The 21,370-nt window shown below is 45.2% G+C and overlaps 1 protein-coding gene across 1 annotated transcript in view; it reads right to left on the bottom strand.

Moving 5' to 3' along the window:
• Positions 1-21,370, bottom strand: part of LRRK1 (leucine rich repeat kinase 1) — a 148,474-nt gene that overhangs the window by 126,176 nt on the left and 928 nt on the right. Inside the window, exon 2 of the mRNA XM_025391389.1 lies at positions 16,265-16,483. Coding sequence (XP_025247174.1) covers positions 16,265-16,361 — 97 coding nt within the window. The 5' untranslated portion in view covers positions 16,362-16,483. The remainder of the gene's footprint in view (positions 1-16,264; positions 16,484-21,370) is intronic.

The raw sequence follows: 21,370 nt of genomic DNA, 5'->3' as shown, positions 1-21,370 counted from the left end.
CACACAGACACAGACACACACAGACACAGACACACACAGAGACACAGACACACACAGACTCAGGCACACACACAGACACACACAGACACAGACACACACAGACACAGACACACACAGAGACACAGACACACACAGACTCAGGCACACACAGACACAGACACACACAGACACAGACACACACAGACTCAGGCACACACACAGACACACAAAGACACACACAGACACACAGACACACTCATACAGACACAGACACACACAAAGACACAGACACACACAGACACAGGCACACACACAGACACACAAAGACACACACAGACACACAGGCACATTCATACAGACACAGACACACACGAACACACACAGAGACACAGACACACACAAACACACAGACACACACATAGACACACATACAGACACACACAGACACACACATGCACACATAGATACACACATAGACACACACATAGACACGCAGACACAGACACACACACAAAGAGACACACACACACACAAAGAAAATAAGCTGGTTTATGTTCCCTATTTATGTAGCCAAGGGCACAGTCTCATTGGAAGCAGACTGATCACCTAGGGGAGAGGCTGTGTCATATTTCACCACTGTCCCCCTTGGGCCTCAGAGTCCCCAGGAAGAGGTGAGCAGCTGATGGTGACAATGTCTGTGCAAGGCAGGGTCTAGCCAGGTCAGAGAGTCTGCACGTCTTGCTGCATCCTTACATTACTGCTCAGGGGAAGCCTACACAAATCACACAGTCACTGAGATGAGGGAGCTTTGGTCTCTCCTGGTTCACAACACAGCTTGGTATTAGCAACTGTTCATCCTTATCCTGGAGGAAAAGATGGAGTTAGCATGGGAGCTTCCCTAAGCAGAATCTCAGGCTCCAGCTTTCCAGCACCTCCAGGGCCCTTCTCTATGCAGAATTAATGTTAGCAGAGCAAGAATGAACTCAGAATAAATATTACTAATGTCTTGGAGAGAAACGGGAGGATGCAGCATCCACAAACAAGAATCAACTAAAACTCTTGAAAATTAATACGAGAAGAGTTGCACTGTGAAGCACAGTACGTGGGTTGCAGAGCAGAGACACTGCTGCAGGACAAATCAGGAATCTGGAAGACCAAGAGGAGGATGCAGCACCAAAAGATAAGGAGGCTGGGAGTAGAGATAAAAGAGTGAGAGACATGGAAGATATTTCTTGAAGTTTTCCAAAATGTGTCTAATAAGAATTTCAGAAGCATATACTTAAATAAAGAAGAATAATTCTCAAGTTGCAAAAATATGAATCCTCTGAAGTGACAGGATACTAGTCCAGAAGTTGAAAAAAAGGAGGAGTAAATTTAGAAAAAAGAAGAATAAAGGACTAGCGAAATAAACAATCTTATGGAAAGACTGATCAACAAAAAAATGAGAGAGAGAGAGAGAGAGAGCAGGACATGTGAGGACACACAAGCAATATCTGGAACAAAAAGATAAAACTACATTAGAGAACTTAAAATCATGGCATCATGAGCAAAGGACACAGGGGTTCTTGGAGAAACAGTGCATTGTGCATCTGGAACAGTATATGGACAACCTGGCCCTGGACGTCTTGTCACATCAGAAAGCAAGGAAGTTATCAAAGACTCCTGGAGTCATGCCAAAAGATAGAGGAAGCTACTCAGGGGGCCTGCTGGCAAAAGGGGAAGAGTTTTAGCATCAAGAATCCAATAAATTAAAATCCATGAGTTCATAATGATACCAAGGGAAAAAAAACCCACCTTCATTGGCGGCCTTCAAAAGGTGCTAGGGAATTGACTTATTTTCAGGAGAATGAATAAGAAAAGTAAGAGAAAAAAACCCAACGATTTACCCTGACTTTGCTTTACAAACTGTAACTCACGGTACCACAGAGCTGATGGAAGAAATTTCTTCTTTAGAGATGCCTTTCAGCTAATAAATGAAGAAGGAAAGATAGACTTAAAATAACACCACTTTACAACCTTGAATTAAATAATTGATCTAAGCAACCATCAATGACTGATAAAACCATTGTGTGAAAAGTTGAAAAACCATTAGGACATTTATAATGAGTGACTGTGCTGACACCAATGAAAATCATTAAAAAACTCTAAACATCAGAGAGAGGCAATTAGACATTATGTGACTAAGTGATGCAAGAGGAAGTATACACCATCTACTGGGCATTTTTGCCAAACCACTTACTAAATCTAATCAGACCTCTGGATCTACAAAAACATAGGGAAGGTGGGAACATGTCAGGCCTCACATAGAAATGCAGTTGCCAAAATTCAGACTGTGGAAAATTGCAAAGGACAAACAATGTGGCTTTATCAACAATGAAACTGCAAGGAAAAAGAAATTGAGGGAATAAGATAGAAATTAAGAGACTTAGGAACTGTACTGTCCCATGTCCCAGCATGCAGGGGCACTGACTCAACAAACCTGACTCAAACAAACCAGCGATAAAAACAGAGACAATCCAGGACATTTGAACACTGACTAGATATTTGATATTTTGACTTATTTATTTATTTTTGTTATTTATTTTTATTTATTTATTTTGAGATGGAGTTTCACTCTTGTTGCCCAGGATGGAGTGCAATGGCACAACCTGGGCTCACTGTAACCTCCGTCTCCTGGGTTCAAGCGATTCTCCTGTCTCAGTCTCCCGAGTAGCTGGGATTACAGGTGCCTGCCACCGTAACTGGCTAATTTGTTGTATTTTTAGTAGAGACGAGGTTTCTCCATGTTAGTCCGGTTGATCCCAAACTCCTGACCTCAGGTGATCCACCCACCTCAGCCTCCCAAAGTCCTGGGATTACAGGCGTGAGCCACTGTGCCCGGCCCTCTCCAGCCAAGGGTCCAGCCTGGGTCTCCCCTCTCAGAAGCCTAGCCTGTCAATAGCATGCTATTGTGGGCATACATTAACATACATTTTTAAACATACATTTAAATGTATGTTAAATGTATTTTTTTTTCTTTTTTAGACTTCTTAAGCTATAAGTATGGAATTGGGTTCTAAATCATCTGGAAAGAGATAGAAGGGGATTTACATGGATGCAGATTGGTCATGTGGGGGAAGGAGGGAGGATGGCAGAAGGTGGGTTACCTGCATGGGAGGAGTAAGCTCCAGTGGAGGAGGAATTGAGTTAACAATAGTTTGTGGTCTATTTTCAAAAAGCTAGAAGAGTGGCTTTTGCATGTTCTCAACACCAAGAAATGATAAATGTTTGAGGTGATGGATATGCTAATTATCCTTATTTGATCATTACATATTATATACATATATCCAAATATCACTCTGTATCCCATAGACAAGCACAATTATTACATGTCAACTAAAAACAAGAGGGTTAAAAAAAGATTGCCCATGTGTGATAATTACTGAAATTGGGTAATGGGTAAAAAGGGGTCCATTTTTAATATTCTCTCTACTTGTATACTGTGTTCAAAAGTTTCTGTAATAAAAAATCTTAAAAAAGTGCCCGGGCACGGTGGCTCACGTCTGTAATCCCGGCACTTTGGGAGGCTGAGGCAAGTGGATCACTTGAGCTCAGGAGTTTGAGACCAACCTGGGAAACATGGTGAAACCCCATCTCTAGAAAAAAAACAAAAATTAGCCAGGCGTGGTGGTGTATGCCTGTAGTCTCTGCTACTTAGGGGGATGAGGTAGGAGGATCGCTTAAGCCCAGGCTGTTAAGGCTGCTGTAGTGAGCCTAGAGGTTGCCACTTCATTCCTGCTGGGGTGACAGAGTGAGACCCTGTCTCTAAGTAAATAAATAAGTAAATAAATAAATAAACATTTAAAAAAAAAGAAATCTAAAAAAAGATAAAAATATAACATTTTAAAGTTCCACATAGCTAAAGACTTATGAAAAGGGAAAAATATGCCATTTTGAATTCAGGCCTAAAAACTGTGGTTTCTGAGGCCAAGAAAAAGGGGAACTAAGTATTAACCCTGATTCTTTGGAAGAGAGGGCAATTGAAAGACTAAGTCTGGGTGGGGGGCGGGAATGGGTACTTTTCATTGTATTCCCTTTTGTACTTTTAAATTGTATGTAAGTAAATTGTGTGCAATTCATCTATTAAAAATTAATAAGATAGTTTAAAAATATATTTTAAAATCCTGAACCATTATGAACTTCATGCTAAAATATTCAAAAATCTAGATTAAATGGATAACTATCTAAAAACTGTATTGCGTAAAATAACTCAAGAAGAAATAGAACATTTAAATAAAACTATAACCTTCAAAGACAGAGAATCAGTAGTGAGACATCTACCCATTAAAAAGCACCAGGCCTGTATGGTTTTATGGGCAAAGTGATATATCCCGCTTCTTGAAAAATATAGCACGTATTTATATTATCAAACTTATGCTGGTTGAAAAAGCAAGCTGCAAAAAGATTGGTATAGTATTAAAATATTTAATCCAACATTTTTGTATGGAAACTGTTCTGAAAGGAGCAGGATTGACAAAACAGAACTCTGGTTACCCCATCCCTACCACAGCTGGACAATGAGCCAGCTGAGAGATGTCCCCTTCTCCCAGCTGAAGTGAGAGCACCCAGGTTCAGTTTCCCACGGGTCTGGTGGCTGCATCATAGAGGACTGCACATCCCACAGACCCCGAGTTGCCCCATGGAAGCAGCCAGCACCCACAGCTAGCATGCTATTGACAGGCTGGGCTCTGAGAGGGAAGACCCAGGCTGGACCCTTGGCTGGAGGAGAACCCCGCCCCATCCAGCCCTATCCAGTAGAGGCCCTGTAATAGCTTTCTGTTAAAGGAGAGGCTGGGGGCCACATGTCACACCATCTTGCAGATTCAGGCTTTGTGATTTTCTTTCTCTTAATAAAGCCTATTCCCTAACCTCAGTGGATGACATTGTGGAGTTCATGCCAATCCCCACACAATAAGTGGTAGCCCAGAGCGGATCCACCTGGCAAGGCAGAAACGATACCATGTATTTACAGACAAACACACACATACAGCCATAAAGGGTTCACACGAACTTCAGAATAATGGCTACCCTTGGAGTTGAAGGACAGCAGTGATCAGGCAGCGATCCAAAGGGGTTCTGGCTGTACCTGTAAGGTTTGACTTCTTAAAATATTTTCTTTGAGGCAAAAATGACAAAATATTAATGTTGGCTAAATCTGAGTGATGGGTACATCTTTGATTCCTCCTTCCTTTACTCCTCACTCACCTAACCCATATCAAAGCCTGCTCCTGCAAGAAGAACCACCAGCTGGGCCCTGCCTAGATTCCTGACCCACAGAAACCTGGGAAATGATAATTTGTTGTTCTTTCAAGCCAACAAGTGATAGGGTGGTTTGTTACATACTTGTGCATGGATACCCACACAAGTCCTGATAGCTTTCTTTTGAAACCTATTCTCAGTGCATTCTCTTCTTCCCACTCCCACCCCACCATCCTGGCCCCCTTGGTGCCTTCTCTCCAGAGCTCTGGCAATAGCCTTCTAATTCCCTAAACAAGATCATGCTGCTCCTCAGATATTTCCACCAACCTTGGAACAAAATCTACACTCCTGCTGTGAAGGCTCACCTCTCCAGCCCTATTTGGTGCTTCTCTCACTCTGCCCCAACTGCACAGGCCATCTTGCAGTCACTCAAACCTACCGATCTCATTCCCACTGCCCAGCCTTTGCACTCACTGATGCCTTGCCAGGAGCACCATTTCCCAGCTCCTTTGAAGGACTGACCTCCTGATTCCATTCACTTCATTCTCTGTAAATGCCACCTCCCCCCAGACACCTTCCCTGATCTCTGATCATAGGCAATAGTGCCCTATGCCTGTCACTCTCCATCCCAGGAGCCTGGTTGATTTCTGTCATGGCCCTGTTCACTCTTGACAGTAGAGTGCAGGTTTATTTGCTGTGTTTGCCCCGCTGGAATAGAAGCATCATGAGGACATTTTCCTGGCTTCCCAGGGCCCTGACCATAGCAGGCTCTGACATAGCCTGGAGTGTATGACTAAGACTAGGCACAGGAGGGAGGGCTGGGCATATCATTCTCTGTTATTTTCAGTATGTTTGATAAACACTCTTCTTGCCAGCCTTCCTGTGGCTGCCTCCTTCTGGTCAACTGAGCAGACCTGAGATTCAACATCAATGCCTTACCTAATAACAAATTAAAATGGCCACATTGTGCCTCTTTTGTACATGATGTTACTCTAATGCTTCATTGAGCATCACTCTCTGGTTTTCTTCTTCCTTCCTTTTTTTTTTTTGAGACAGTTTCTTGCTGTGTCACCCAGGCTGAAATGCAGTGGTGTGATCTCTGCTTACTGAGATCTCTGCCTCCCAGGCTCAAGCAATCCTCCCACCTCAGCCCCCACAAAGTAGCTGGGACCACAGGTGTGTGCCACCATGACCGGCTAATTTTGTTTTTTTTTTTTGTAGAGACGGAGTTTTGCCATGTTTCCCAGGCTGGTCTCAAACTCCTGAGCTCAAGCGATCCATTTGCTCGGTCTCCCAGAGTGCTGGGATTACAGGCATGAGCTACCTTGCTCAGCTCTCTTGCTCTCTGCTGTCTACTTTTCCTGCTACAATTGGAAGCCCTGTAAGAGCAGAGGCCACACTCCTGTTGTGTCCCCAGCATCTGGAACAGTGTCCTCCACAAATGGGTGCATAAGAATGGTTGAAATAATCATGCTGAATTAATAAAGACAAACACAAAGCTGGGGCTTAGAAGAAATATAGAGAATGCAGAGGTCATTAAAAAGAACTTCAAAAATAAGTGCCAGTGAAAAATATTTTTCTGCCAGTGTTTTCACTGACTTAGTATCCTAGGAAATTGCTTTCTTTGTAATTTATAGACATTCTTTGCCTACAAAGTCAGTTGACTGCAAATTTCCCTAATAATGCTTTGAATCATATAATTATTGATTTGTCTGGAATTCACTGTAAAATGTTGGTTTCAATACATGATTTTGACTTTTTAAATAAATAAATAAAAATTAACTGAGAAGATAAGACTGACACCAAAATAAAATAAAATAAATGGCAATTAGGATCCTTTGGGAAATTCAAGAAAATACTGCATACATAACACAGGAGCACAATGCTATGAAAATAACCAACAACAGGAAAGAGTTTTGGAAATTAAGATTGAGTTTCAAAATGAAATGCTCAATAGAGAGGTTAGAAGATAAAGTCAAGCAAATCTTTTTTTTTTTTTTGTGAGAGGGAGTCTGGCTGTGTTGCCCAGGCTGGAGAGCGGTGGCGTGATCTCGGCTCACTGCAACCTCTGCTTCCCAGGTTCAAGCGATTCTCCTGCCTCAGCCTCCTGAGTAGCTGGGACTACAGGTGTGTGCCACCATGCCCAGCTAAGTTTTATATTTTTAGTAGAGACGGGGTTTCACCACGTTGGCCAGGCTGGTCTGGAACTCCTGACCTCAAGTGATCCGCCCACCTCAGCCTCCCAAAGTGCTGGGATTACCGGCGTGAGTTACTGGGACTTGTCAAAAGTTTATAAACATTACAAAAAGAACAACAGTTGGAAAATGTGAGTGAAAAGATAAGCAACCTGTATCTTAATTAATAGGAGTTCCAGAAAAACAAACAAAACAAAACTATAGCGAAAGCAGAAGAGAAAAATATTATCAAATAAAATACAAGAAATGTCCCAGGCATGAAAAGGATACAAGCTTGGCCTACCCAGTGCCAAGCAGCAGGAATGGAAAAGGACCCTCACCCAGGTCTTTCGCTGGAAAATTTTGGAAGACCAAGCACACACGGAAGATTCTAAAAGCTTCTGAAAGGGAAAACCAGGTCACCACAGAGCAGTGAGAATAACACCACATCAGAGGACAAGGGAGAAGGTTCCAAAGGCAGAGGATTCCAATTGAGATTGCAGGAGAGGGCAAAATAAAGATGCCCTCAGGAACGTGGAGTCTCTCGCAGGAGCCTCCCAGGAGCTCTTTCTTAGGCATTTTCTTGCTGATGCATTCCAATTAAATCGAAGGGCGCAAAGTAAGAGTCCTGGGTGGGAGGCGGGAGGTGGATGGAGGTAGCAGGGAGTGGAGGTGGTGCTTGTCTCCAGGGCCCCACAGAATACTGAGTCTCCGGGCACTTGTCATCATGAAGGGAACATATTATTTAAAGTCACAAATGCAACCTAGGGATGAGTCAGCCCCAAAAGAATGAAAGGCAGAGAGAGCAGCAGATAGATGGGGTGCAAAAGGGAAGGAAATATTCATTTATCATGGCAGGAAGTCAACAGACACGTTTCAACAGATCAGCAATAGAGAGGTGCAGGCATCTTCTTTACATTGAGAAATGGTAATTACCTGAAGAACTAAAACCAGAAACAGGAACTGACAACTCTTTTGGGAGTTGACACTGGGGCAGGGCCTTGCTGCTTTTCCTATGTTATAGTCCCTTCTGTCTGACAGCCTTCATTAACCAGGGGTATGCATTCCTTCGGTAATTTTTAATGTGCTTATTCTGTGATCCTGCTATTCTTCTGGGGCATATGAAGTAATATTCCACTCTTGGAAGCAAAAGGTAGAAAGGATCTAAAGACATTTTAATAATAGATTGATGAAACATGGTTGTATTCACACCAAATGTGGTGCATATAGAGGGAACTCATACTCAAGAGAAAAGAAGACATACTCAAGAGAAAAAAGTTGCACAATAGTATGTACAGCTGAATATGCATGTAAAACCAGAAATATACACAAAAAGAATCATACTTGTGCTTCGGAAGAGGTTAGGAAGAAAACATACTCAGGCTGGGCACGGTGGCTCATGCCTGTAATCCCAGCACTTTGGGAGGCTGAGGCAAGTGGATCACTTGAGGTCAGGAGCTCTAGACCAGCCTGGGAACATGGTGAAACCCCATCTTGCTAAAAAGAGAAAAATTGCCTGGGCATGGTGGCACGTGCCTGTAATCCCAGCTACTCAGGAGGCTGAGGCAGGAGAATTGCTCGAACCCAGGAGGTAGAGGTTGCAGTGAGCCGAGATTGCGCCATTGCACTGCAGCCTGGGTGACAAGAACGAAACTCCGTGTCAAAACAAACAAACAAATAAAAGAAAACACACTCAGCTAACAGTGATTACCTATGGGCGTGATGGAAAGGCGGCCAAGAATAACTGTGGCTTTCTCCTTATCATTTCAATCCACTGTGCGAATTGTGGAATTCCATATAAATAACTTTTTTCTTAACCTTCAGGGTGGAGTCAGGCACCAGGAGAATGCTCGTAGTCCACTGTCAGGTAGGGCCTCTTCGCTTGCTTCTTATTTTTGAACCCATGGGTGCTTGTGATGTTTGCACAGAGACTGGGGTGACTGCCCACTGGAGCCATTTAAGCCTGGAAGCTGGGGTGGGGGCAAAATGACTGGAGGAGCCCTGCCCTGGCCTCCCCCATCCAGCAGAGTGAGGTCCCGCAGGTGTGGACCACCTGTGACCACCCACTTATCTCTCCGAGTTCACATGGCTGTGTCAAGTCCAAACTAAGCTGCCAACAGGAACTTCAGAGAGCCATTCTTATCCATTTATATTCAATTTCTAACCTCAAATTTGCATCGTAACATGGTTCCATATTTTAAATAATTGATTAAAATGTTCTCTGCCTTTAAATATCTCTAAGTCACTGAAAAGTTCAAAGTGTCATGTAAATTATTTTTGTTCTTGGTTCTCTGAAACGACCAGGTAGGTGATTTTAAGCCAACATTTGACAACATGCCACGGCCCCTGGGTGCTGGCTGTTGAATGGAGGATGAGAGGATGTCGCCAGGCACAACCCCAGCAGCATTAGCGAAAGGAAATGCAATCCTCAAAAGTTCTTTACAGTTGAAAATATAAGTTCTGATTAATGTGTGCTTCATTGTGCAGCATAAGGGTGATGAGCTCAGGGAGGATTCTATTGCTTGAGATGTGTGTTTCTGTTTGGTTTTTCTCTTTTCTTCTTTATGACAAATGTCACCCAATAAGTAGCAAGATGGCTACTAAGTAGAATCTGGACAAACTGAACCCAAGGGTGGCCTGAATAGTGAAGGGACTCAGAATTGGGGCTTCCAAAGAATAATAGCAGCTCCTTATTTTCATTCATCAAACTTTCCAAAAATGTGCGTGCAATTCACACACTCAAGTTTAGACTTACATGGCATTGGGAGTGGTGGGGTGGGAGGGCTCCATTCCCAGAGAACTAAAGAATTTCATAAAAATCCCTAGTGATGGCTCCTTCGAAGTCTGACTCAAGCAAACCAAGAGGGGTAAAAATCCTTGTCCCCCTGCTCAGGGGCCTAGGGATGCCCACACGGACATCTCCCTGCTGTCAGGCTGCTGATCTCTTTAAGGGGGGCCAGGGCAGATGGCTGGTAAGAAAATCTTCTCTCTTGGTGGCTGAATGCATGCCAAGTGAGCCTGGGCTGCTCCCTAGCAAGCACAGAGGCCACTAGATAGGGCTGCCCTGCACACCCCACATAAAGGAGGCCAAGTTAGGAGCAAGTGTGGAGTGGGGGAGGCCGGGCAGGGGGTAAGGACTGGGGCTCCGGTGAGCCACCACCTTCAGGCTCAGGCCACCTAGAATGGGGTGGATCAGTGGGGGTACTCCTGAGAGCTCGTCCATGGCAGGGTGGGGAGGCAGGTAGGGGCAGCTCTCCCCATGGACCCAGGTGTGTATGGCCGAATAATTAGGCCACATACAGAGAAGTCAAAAAGCTATTGTGATATCTAAGTGGAACATGTAAAGTTGCCGACGGCCTGTCAGTGGGATGGCTTACTCAGCCTAAAAAGGAATTTGCTGGGAGGGCAACACATTTGCTTTTAGTGACTCCAAGAAATGGGTTAAGGGATTCCGATCTGTCTAAATGAATAAAGCCAGGCATGAGGAGAGTCTCACAGCATCCACTTCCTACCAGAGCTGTCCACAGAAAGGCATTGTTGCTAGGGAGTCAGTTCCCCATTGCTACAAGTAAGCAAGCACATTCCGGACAAGTAATTAGGAGAAGATCTAAGCCTCAGGTTAAAACGAATGTTCAAAGGCTCATCAAGGCCTGGAGCATCTGTAGCTGGGCTCTGCTTTGTGAGTGTGAAGCACAGCTGTGCTAACTGCCACCTGCATGGATGGACGCACACAGCCACCTCGCCCGCCACCTGGGCCACCAATCAGCCTCCCTGTCCTTCTCCTCACTCATTAAAAGATTCCTGACCAGACGTGGCTGTGTGCTCCCTGGAGGGGCTGGCCTGCTCCTGCAGCCAGGCTGGAATCTCCTCTGCTGCAAGGCCCTGCCTGCCCTGTTTCCTGTGGCTCCCATGGTGTGAATACAGCTCAGCACGTTCAGGCAGGACACCAACAGGAGGAACAAGTCAGAGATGTGGGCTGGCTCATCAGTGGGGATCTGTCCTTTGTAGACTTTCCTGCTATGGCCTGACAAGAAGGCCGGCTGCCACCCTAGAGGCTCTTCCTAATTCGACCTATTTCCTACTTCTATTTCTGGAAGGCAGGAGGAGCCCCCACTTGAGCAAACCTCTTAGCTCCTATATTAAGAAGTTGTATTTCAAATGCAGATTTGAAAAAGCCAAAGGAGGAAAAAACAAGACATTGGAAGTAGCCATGAAACAACCTGGAATTTGAAGACCTTCTGGAATGTTCCTTCTCCTCCTTTGGTCCATGCTGGGTCCGGTGGTGGGCAGGGCTCTGAGAGGTGTGTGACCGTGGCAGGGCTTTCAAGACCGAAGCGATGGCCACTCACAGAGAGCTGGGGGTGCGAGCCCCTGCTTGGGTGATGTCTGATCAAGCTCCACCCACCCTCCGCAATCCAGAAGTCTCCCCAAGTATTCTCCACCTGAATTATCTGGAAGTTTCCTGACTTCTCTACTTTCCAGGACAGCTCTCCTTGGCTGGCAGGACTGGTTTTTCCACTCTGGCTGGTGTTAGACATACTCAGAAGAATGAACATCTAATGACATATTTGTCAAAGTAGTGCGTGCCCTGCAGCCCATGCCCAGTATCTCATTGACAGCTGCTCTGTCAGCTGGCAAACTCTACGCCCATCAAAACTTTCCAGCCGTTCCTCCTGCACCGCAGGCGAGCTGACTGCTGCCGGTGCTAATGAGGTGGAGATTGTCACACACCTTCCTGGGACGCAATTGTGTTGCACAAACACACAGCGGGCCGCATGGCAGGGCAGACACACACAGACCCCAGCCCCATACCAGCTGGGTAAAGCCCCCCACATCCAGGGACTTTGAAAGGATTAACCATTCTAAACAAACATGAGCTGAGGTCATGCAAGTCACAACAGGTAGGGGGTGTGAAAAGGCAAGCCTAGTACACAAATGAAAAATTTAAAATACCATTACCCCAACATCCAAAAGTAGACACTGTTTTTTAAAGTGTGGGTCTTTTTCTAAAGTGTACTCGGAAGTATACTAAGAACATTATTGTTTTCAAACACGTTATCTAACAAAGATTTTTAAAGCATGAGAAAACTGAACCTACATAATTTTGAGTATCATTAATTTTCCTTCTGGCAGCCAACTTTTCTTAGCCGGAGCTGGAAATTAGGCCTGAACAGTCTGCCCTGAGTGAGGCTGGTGGATTTGGGGGGTAGGAGAGGGGAAACAGGACTCCCTATCATCCCAGGAAGTCTGGGAGAAGGTGGGATGGGACAAATCCAGCTTAGGCTCTGGGGACAGGCTCAGAGGGTGATTCCTGCAGGGGGATCAGCTGCAGTCATAGTAAGTCAAGTATTCCACATTTATTCCAGAAAGACATCAAAGCAAAGAGGCCAGTGGAAGCAGATCTAACTTTGGATGTAAGCACAGGAGGTTCACCGCTTAGATTCTAACCACAAATCATCAGTACTTAAATAAACAATAATTTTAAAATAGCTTGCAATATTATTGTTCTGGACGCAAAAGAAGGCAAAACAAAACGAAAAGCAATGTGTAGATATCGTAGGAAACATAAACAGCAGAGATGAGCAAAGCACAGTGACTGCAATCCCAGCACACACACGTGACCACACACCACCCTTTGAGCATTACCTGCTCCTTGGCTGTGGCCTTAGTGTACATATTTATTAATGTATTCTGTGAAAATGAAGTCCAACATGCAATGCATTAAAATTGGGCTTTACAGAGGGGGCACTGTAGGCTTTAATCCCTGGAATTAATAAATTCTGTTAGTGAGCTCCAGGGCTGGGGCTCACAGGCTCAGTTCTGCTAGTACCACCTGTGGGACCTTAAAACTCTGAGTATGGGTATAAATTAGTAGCTTCTCACAAGATTCCTTATGAGGATTTGGTTATTATTGTAATCCATTAATATGTAATAGAATTTTCTTAATGCTAAACAGGGGACAGAACTTTCTGGGGCATGTCAGGCTATTTTCCTCTCCTCTTCAACTCTTGGTTTTCTGTGTTAGGTCGCTGCACAAACACCTCCCTCATTCGCAGGGGGTCCCAGGGTGTCACTTCCCTGTCCTGTCTCTACTTCAAGCTCTTTGAACAGTACACAGTGAAGGCTGCTGCGGTCCCATCAGGGTCCTTGACCCTTGTGTGTGTCTCTTGGGTTACACAGAACAGGAATAGCAGGGATTCCTGAGATCCCACTGGGGAAAGAGGCCTGGGGCAGAAAAGACTTTTCTGTGCCTGCTGTTTTCCATCAGAGCAGTCAGGAGAGGACATGTGCCAAGCTCAGATGCAGGCCTTTAGGGAGAATCACGGGGGGCTGGGGAGTGCCACACTTTGGTCTCTCGGAGCACCTTAACATTTTCTAGTTATCTGTCCTGCCACAAGCTTGGAGGTGGGGATGGGTTTGTCCAAAGCCCATTGTGCCCTGGTCCCTGGGACCTGTAAGAATCAGTGGGGGATCCCTGGGGACTTAGAAACGCAGGCTCTCTGTGCCTCAGGCCTCCTGAATGAGATTCTGCATTTCACCAGGATCCCCAGGGGACATGTGCACATGATAATTTGAGAAGTGCTGCTCTACGGGACTCAAACCATTTAGATGGGCTGATTCTCCACTTTAGCTACACATTAGAATCACTAGGGAACTTTTAAAAATCACCCATGCTGGCCGGGCGCCATGGTTCACTCTTGTAATCCCACCCCTTTGGGAGGCCGAGGTGGGTGGATCACTTGAGGTCAGGAATTCTAGACCAGCCTGGTCAACATGGTGAAACTTTGTCTCTACTAAAAGTACAAAAATTAGCTGGGCGTGGTGTTTCACGCCTGTAGTACCAGCTACTCAGGAGGCTGCGGCAGGAGAATCGCTTGAACCTGGGAGGTGGAAGTTGCAGTGAGCCGAGGTCATGCCACTGCACTTCAGCCTGAGTGACAGAGCAAGACACTATCTTTAAAAAAAAAAAAGAAAAAGAAAAAATTACCCATGCTTGCTCACTCATTGCCCCCCTGCCCCAAGATGCTGCTCTGGTGGGTCCAGGTGGTGCCATAGCCCTGCCGGTTTGAGTCACTACCCAGTGACTCTGTGGGCCATGGTTGAGAAGCACTCCTTTAGATCACCAACTGTTGACCAGGAGGGGGAGGGAGCAGCGCCTCCTGTGGGGCTTTTTCAGATGACACAGTCACCCACCCAACAGGCCCCAAACAGACCCAAGGTCCCTGTCCTCACCCTCATCCCTCAGGGCTGCCAAGAGGAGCAGCAGGAGGATAAGAGAGCCTCATGTGCACTGGAAATGTGGAGGTGCTACCCCCAAATCGGGGACAGTGTTCTATCACCCATGTCACCTTGATCTCACACTAACAGAGCAAGGCCTTTCTACCACACAACTGAAAAAAGACATATGTCTAAAACAAAGAAAAAGAAAATTTACAAAGATACAAGTTGAGCATTCTGGAAAGATTTATTGCTGGACAACGTCAAGAAGCAAATTCGTCTCCCATTTCATAACGTGATGGATGTGAAAAGACACCTTCCAGAAACATCACCCTGGTCAGCTGCTGGACATTTCAGATGGAGTAAAAACACTCAAACAACTGAACAAAGTGTCTGCCAAGCCAGGTACAGTGGCCGATCGTTACTTAACACGGTTAAGGGTACAAATGTGGGCCTCTCAGACTCAACATGTTGACCCTTTCACCTGCCATAGTATGGCCTAGCATTTAAGAATGAGTGTTACAGCATTAAGACAGGGTTCAGACGGCAATTCTGTGATTTCTGAGTTGTTGACCTTGAAGTTTCCAGGCTTCTCTTACCCTCATGTTCCTCAGCTATAAAACGGAAATAAAAGTACCATGTTCCAGGTTGTCATGAGGATTTTATGGCATTATTTTGTAAAGTTCTGAACTTTGTAGTGCCTGGTACATACTAAGGGATTAACAAATATTTATTAACAATGATATCCTATTGGTCTTAAAAGTGGTACAACTGTAGTGGAAAATCTGGCAGTATGTGCCGAGAGCTTAAAGATGTTCAAGACCAATAATTCAACTTCTGTAAACCTACATTACAGAAATAACCTTGAAACCAAGTATTAAGAAATGGGAAGGAAATGCTTTGGGTGGGAGTGAATAACTAGAAGCAACCCAAATGTCCCACAGGAGAATAAGGATTAGGACGATAACTGCACATAGCACTCCCGCAGAAGATGATGTTTCTTTTGGTTCTGAGTGCTGCCCAATTTGTGAATCATTTTTTGATCAAATTATTAAATTGTAAAAAAAATAAAATAAAATAAATGAAATGATGCTTCACTTGATCGTAGGAGCTAGGTGGTGCCCTCGGTAAATGTCACTGATAGAAGGTTAAGAGAAGAAAGCAAGATACAACATTACATGCACCTTATAAGTGCAATAAAGTCAAAACAAAGTCCCTTAAACACAGAGAAGCAGACTAGGAAAGAACATGTCAAGATGCTCATTGTGCTTATGTTTCAGATAGCGGGATTCTGGATGATTCTTTTTCCTTCTTCCTTTTTTTAAATCAATTTTTCAATTTTTCCTTAATAAATATGTATCCTTTTTATAATGAAAAAACAAAACTAAATCCTTATTCTTAAAAGTTCTTTAACCCAACATGAAGTGATGTCCCAATTGTTAAGATCTGTGAGTCTGCAATCAATTTTGTACACGGTTCCTCAATTTTTAGAATTTAGGAATCCCAAGATACATTTTATGATGAATGAGCCAAATCATAATGGACGTCTGATTTCCATTGGTTGAGAACCCCTTGTTCTTACATAGCCTAGACACCGTGCAGGATGAGCATGGCAGGTCACACCCAGGGAGGCATAAGCATGGCCCTGTCCTTACCGTTAAGCGTCTCCATGGCGCGTTCTGGACACACAGCTGACTCCTCCGGCCCCACACACCAGTACATGCTGGGTGGTCTTTGCGACATGCCAGCCATCAACCCTTGCAGCAGCCAATCTTCAAAGGCAGGTCCTGCTGTTGTCACTGCCACTGTCACTGGCCGTGGGGTGCATTAAGGCATGAACTCATAGCCATGGATGAGCAGAAAGCTTTCTTGTTCTGGTGGGGGAAAAACAATAAAATCAGAAAGCCTTTATAATTCCTGTCCTCCTCCCCTGCAAATATCTGCATGGGTTCATTGAGCTTTCCCTCTGCAATATTCCTTTTTGTAGTCCATCTATCCAGCCAAACCCATCAGGTGTGGTCAGTGGGAAGGCAGAGCTCCCCCATCCCATCTTGATGCTGGGCTCAGGTGTCGTCTACTTGAAAAGAGTCTCAGTGAAACCCCAGACAATTGCAAAACACATACTAGTAACTGACTCAATCGTCGTTCAGTCAACACACACCCTCTGTCACTTGCAAGGCAGCCAGGCTCTGTGTGAGGCTCAGTGGTGCCAAGATGGTTAAAGGAGGCTCTTGCCCTCAGAAGCACACTCCAATGGGGGTAGGGCAGATATAGTTAAGGTTGGTCACAATACAAGGCTCTCTTTTTGTCCAGGGCCAGTTCTTCTGGAAGCCAGAGGTGAGTATGTCATCCCAAAGGGGCAGTTAGGCAACAGTCCCAAAGACAGGGAGTTATTACTGGTTATGAAGTCAAGTTAGTGTGAGCTTTAGCAGGAAGCTAAATGACAGAGGTTAGCAGAAATGAGCCTCAAAAATTCTGCCCCTTTCCCAGGGCATATTTGGCAATGTCTGGAGACATTTTTGGTTGTCACAACTTGGTTGGGGGAGGGTGCTACAGGCATCTAATGGGTAGAGGTCAAGGATGCTGCTAAACATCCTACAATGCACAGGACTGTTATTTGCAACAAAGAATTATCTGGCCCCAAAAGTTCCAAAGCGGGGTTAGACTAATCTCTGACTAATCTCTGACTATGATAAACTGCTGAGACCAGGTGCTGCTCTTCCATGCTGGGCCCCCACTGAGCTTGGAGTACCCCCCGTGGGCATGGGTGCCCATCCTGGTACCGTGATTGAAGGACTAGAGGGAGGGTAAGACCCACGTCCAGCTCAGGCCTGACACGAGGTACTACCATAAGAAATGCATGTGTGCCTATCAATATTCTTGTAGCGTATCCTATATGTAATGAAGTATGAGGTAATTAGCACCCCTTGTCTGTGTTCTCTCAGATAGGCAACTCTGAAACGGGGAGTGATAGTGCAGCCAAAAATATATTTTTAAATCAAGGTTATGTAAAAATAATGCCTAAGAGAATCTGTAAAGGCAAAAGCACAGTGTGGATGTCAAAGGTGTGAATTGCCTCTGTCACATGTTAGCAGTGAACCCCCCAGCTGAAATTTATGTGTGTCTCAGTTTTTCACCTGTTAAAAATAGACATCTACCCTTATGCCCTGGCCTGCTGGTGGGGTTACTGTGTGAATTCAACTAAAGTAAAGTTTCTGCTGCCTCTCTGTACGACAGGGCTGGGGTGGTATACCTGCAGCATCAGTGTGCAGAGTTGGAGACCAGTGGGTCTCTCACCTCCCCCTAATGAATAAGATCAGAATATCAATGCTGGAGGGCAGATGCCAGCCTCACCAGTGGGTAGGTTCTAGAAGGTGCTGTGAGCAGTAGGAGCACAAAGTAAGATACAGGACAAGGTTGTGGGAATTTCTCACCTAAAAGCCTAGAAATCAGGCATCTGGCCCAGGTGGACTGGACTCTTCAAGGCAGGGGAAGGCGGAGCTAGAAAAGTCAGGCTCCAGCAGCCTTGTGTATGCTGCACGTGTTTCTGAGCCAAAGAGGGATGGTCGAGAGAAACCATGTGTGGGAAACACCCGTGTTTGAAGTTGGGAAGCCTGAAAAGTCGAAGGAGGAAAGGAAAAACAATCAATCTGGGCAAAATTTAGGGGATGATTAAAGCCTTATAAATAGCAAAACCTGATTTGGAAAATCAATTTGTGACAGAGAGAGGAAGAGCCAGCAAGACAGAATCTGTTTTAAAATAAAGGTTCCAAATCACACATTCACATCCAGAAACTGAGAAGCACAGTTGCCATCTGCTTTCAGACACCTCTCCAAAACAGTACCACACATAACCAACAGCATTTCAAAAATCCAAATGCTAGCCATTCTTCCTGAAAACAGAAGTGTCTTACCATACAATGTTTTTAAGTTTAAAAAAAAAATCTTAAAATTATTTCAGGCTAACCCTCACCCAGCACATTTTGTTCCCCTTTTTATTTTCAGTTTCCTTTTGAAAATCACTTTACCAGTGGAAGATTTTGCCCCTGGAGCAGTTTTAAAATTCTAATTAGTATTTTGGCTTATATTCTAAGGTAGAAGATTTAAGATGAGGTAATTCAAATTTTGCTCAATCTTTGCCTTCAAATGGATCTTTACTTCCTCCTGCTTCTTTTGGGTTCAGATCAGTGCCAACAAATGATGGTTACAAGTTACATGTTTTCATTATGCACCCTAAAGAGGGCATCAAGAGGTTTTCTGCAGTAATGATGGTTTAAATGATTTTTCAAAACCTCATCAATTTCCTTTTGCCAACTATTTATACCTGCATAAATGAATAAACCTAAATATTTAATGGAAAAGAAAATAGCCGGGTGTGGTGGCTCACATTTGTAATCCCAGTACTTTGGGAGGCTGAGGCAGGTGGATCACTTGAGGTCAGGAGTTCGAGATCAGCCTGGCCAACATAGTGAAAACCCATCTCTACTGAAAATACAAAAATTAGCTGGGTGTGGTGGTGGGCACCTGTAATCCCAGCTATATGGGAGGCTGAGGCATAAGAATCATTTGAACTCAGGGAGGTGAAAGTTGCAGTGAGCCAATATTGTGCCACTGCACTCCAGCCTGGGTGATAGAGCAAGACTCTAGAGAAAAGAAAAGAGAGGAACCTGTCATTCATTCTACAAATGTCTTACTGAGTTCTTTCTATGAAGATGGAACTTCATGAGTTTGTGAAGCTGGTGGGGGAGCAGACAGCTAAGTAATTGCTATAAAGTTTCTGACAGCAGAGAAACCCAGGTATTTTAGGAGGCTTGGGAAGGACTGTTGATATTGAAGAGTTAGAAGACCCTTGTAAGCAAAGCATGCTAGACATGCTCATTCATATCACCCAGCTCCTTTTTGAATGAAAATCCTGGTCAAAATGGTTAGCCCATGAGTCTAGAAATCTCTTGAGTGCTATTTGCATCCCTTACTAACATTGGCTTGCCTACAAAATGTGTTTAATGGATTTGTGGACATCAAAATACCTTGGAGCTGCAGGCCAGAGAAATATGTTGTTCTCAATCCCAGATGAGCACAAAAAGGCTGGAGGAGAGAAATGCTCCATGAGTCTGAAACCACAGGTTAGTTAGGGTTGTCCATTCCCTGTCCAGTCACTCTACCACCATGCAGAGGGTGACTCCCTGTACAGTTATGGGAATGAGGGCGCGGCAGTAAGCAAGACAGACCAGTCTCTGACCTCAGGAGCTCCAGTGGAGACCACAAGGTAATTAAGGAGAAATTAAACAGATAAAGAAGGAGTACAGAGTGGGGACTGCGGGGAGGCTGCAGAGTGAGGGATGTGAGTGAGAGTGTGGGTTTTAAGAGGGTGACCAGGGAAGGCTTTCTGAGACTATATGAAGAGTCAGGAGGCAGCAGTGCAGGGGCCCAGTGCTGGACAGTGAGCTCAGTCAGGGTGGCTGGGGGCAATGGCCTGGTGGTCTGAGATAGCAGAGGCTGGATCAGCTGGGGGTGTAAGGAGAAGGAGGTCTCCTGGATTGCATGCCAATTGCAAGGAGAAGCTACTGAAGGATTCCATACAGAGGACTATATAGTCCGATTTACCCATTTAAACACACACACACACACACACACACACACACATGCTGCTACATAGAGAATGGCAGGAGGGGGAACTGCAATCCTACAGTAAAGAGATGCTGGTACTCGGGACAAGGGGTGGGGGACATAAGAAAAAAGGGGACAGACCAGGACACATTTTAGACATAGATCCAACAGACTGAATGTTTTTGATCTGAGCATCTGAGTTGATTGTGAGGTCACTCCCTGAGACATTGACATTTGGGAGAGGGAAAGGTTTGGCTGACAGCAAAACCTCCTTTAGGAACAAATTAGGTGTGAGGTTAGTTTGTTATACTATTTTCTCTTTCAGGACATAGGCACAGATGAAGAAAATTAAATCATAAAAGACATTTAACGTTAACATTTTCCAAAATTGTGCATGTTCTAGCTGTCCCTTTAATGTCTGGGCATTTTGATACCCTGCGAGTGAGTGGCAAACTCTAAAATTAGTGTACATGGTGAGAGGTTTGCTAAAAGCTATATGCCCCTGTTTCTCTACCTGTTGCAGGGGATGTGTTTGTGGGAGAAAAATTTCGTGGCCTCAAACTGTGAAGGGGTAGGTTGAAATGGCCACAGGGGTCTTTATATTCTCCACCATCGTCTCCCCGCTGACCCCGGCCTTACTAGGCTTCCTTGCCTGCGTCCCTGCCTGCCGGGAAGGTCCCGCATAGGTTGCAGAGACCATGGCAGACAGCAGTTGTATCTGTACCAGCCAGAGACACCTGGGCAAGAAGCATAACCCAGACATTGAGGAGGGTGAAGCCTCGCTGGGCCACCCCGCAACACCAGGAAGCCCTGGAGCAGTGAGAGACTCCTGGGCTGTCTCTTGCCAACACCCTGGCACAGGCACAACCGTGCGCTCACTCTCCGCCCGCTCCCCGTTAAAGGACGGGGTTTTCTCCAAAGGGAGAGGAAATATATGGACGCCCTGGTGTATTTCCCTGCTTGTGTTTCTTGCCTATGCTTCCCAGCGTTCCCGACCCTGTCCCATACGGGGTTTCGGGGTTCCCCGCTCAGGCCCGCACACCCCCCTACCACAGGTTGGCTGGGCTACGGGCGTGGCGGGAGGCAGCGGGGACGTGAGACTGGGGGTCACCCCACACGCCCTCCGCGCCCCTCGGGCTGCGGCCCCTGCGCAA

Source organism: Theropithecus gelada, chromosome 7b (genome assembly GCF_003255815.1).
Source record: "Theropithecus gelada isolate Dixy chromosome 7b, Tgel_1.0, whole genome shotgun sequence".
NCBI lineage: Eukaryota > Metazoa > Chordata > Mammalia > Primates > Cercopithecidae > Theropithecus > Theropithecus gelada.
Note: the sequence above shows the minus strand (reverse complement) of the source record. Positions and strands in the feature narration are given on the sequence as shown.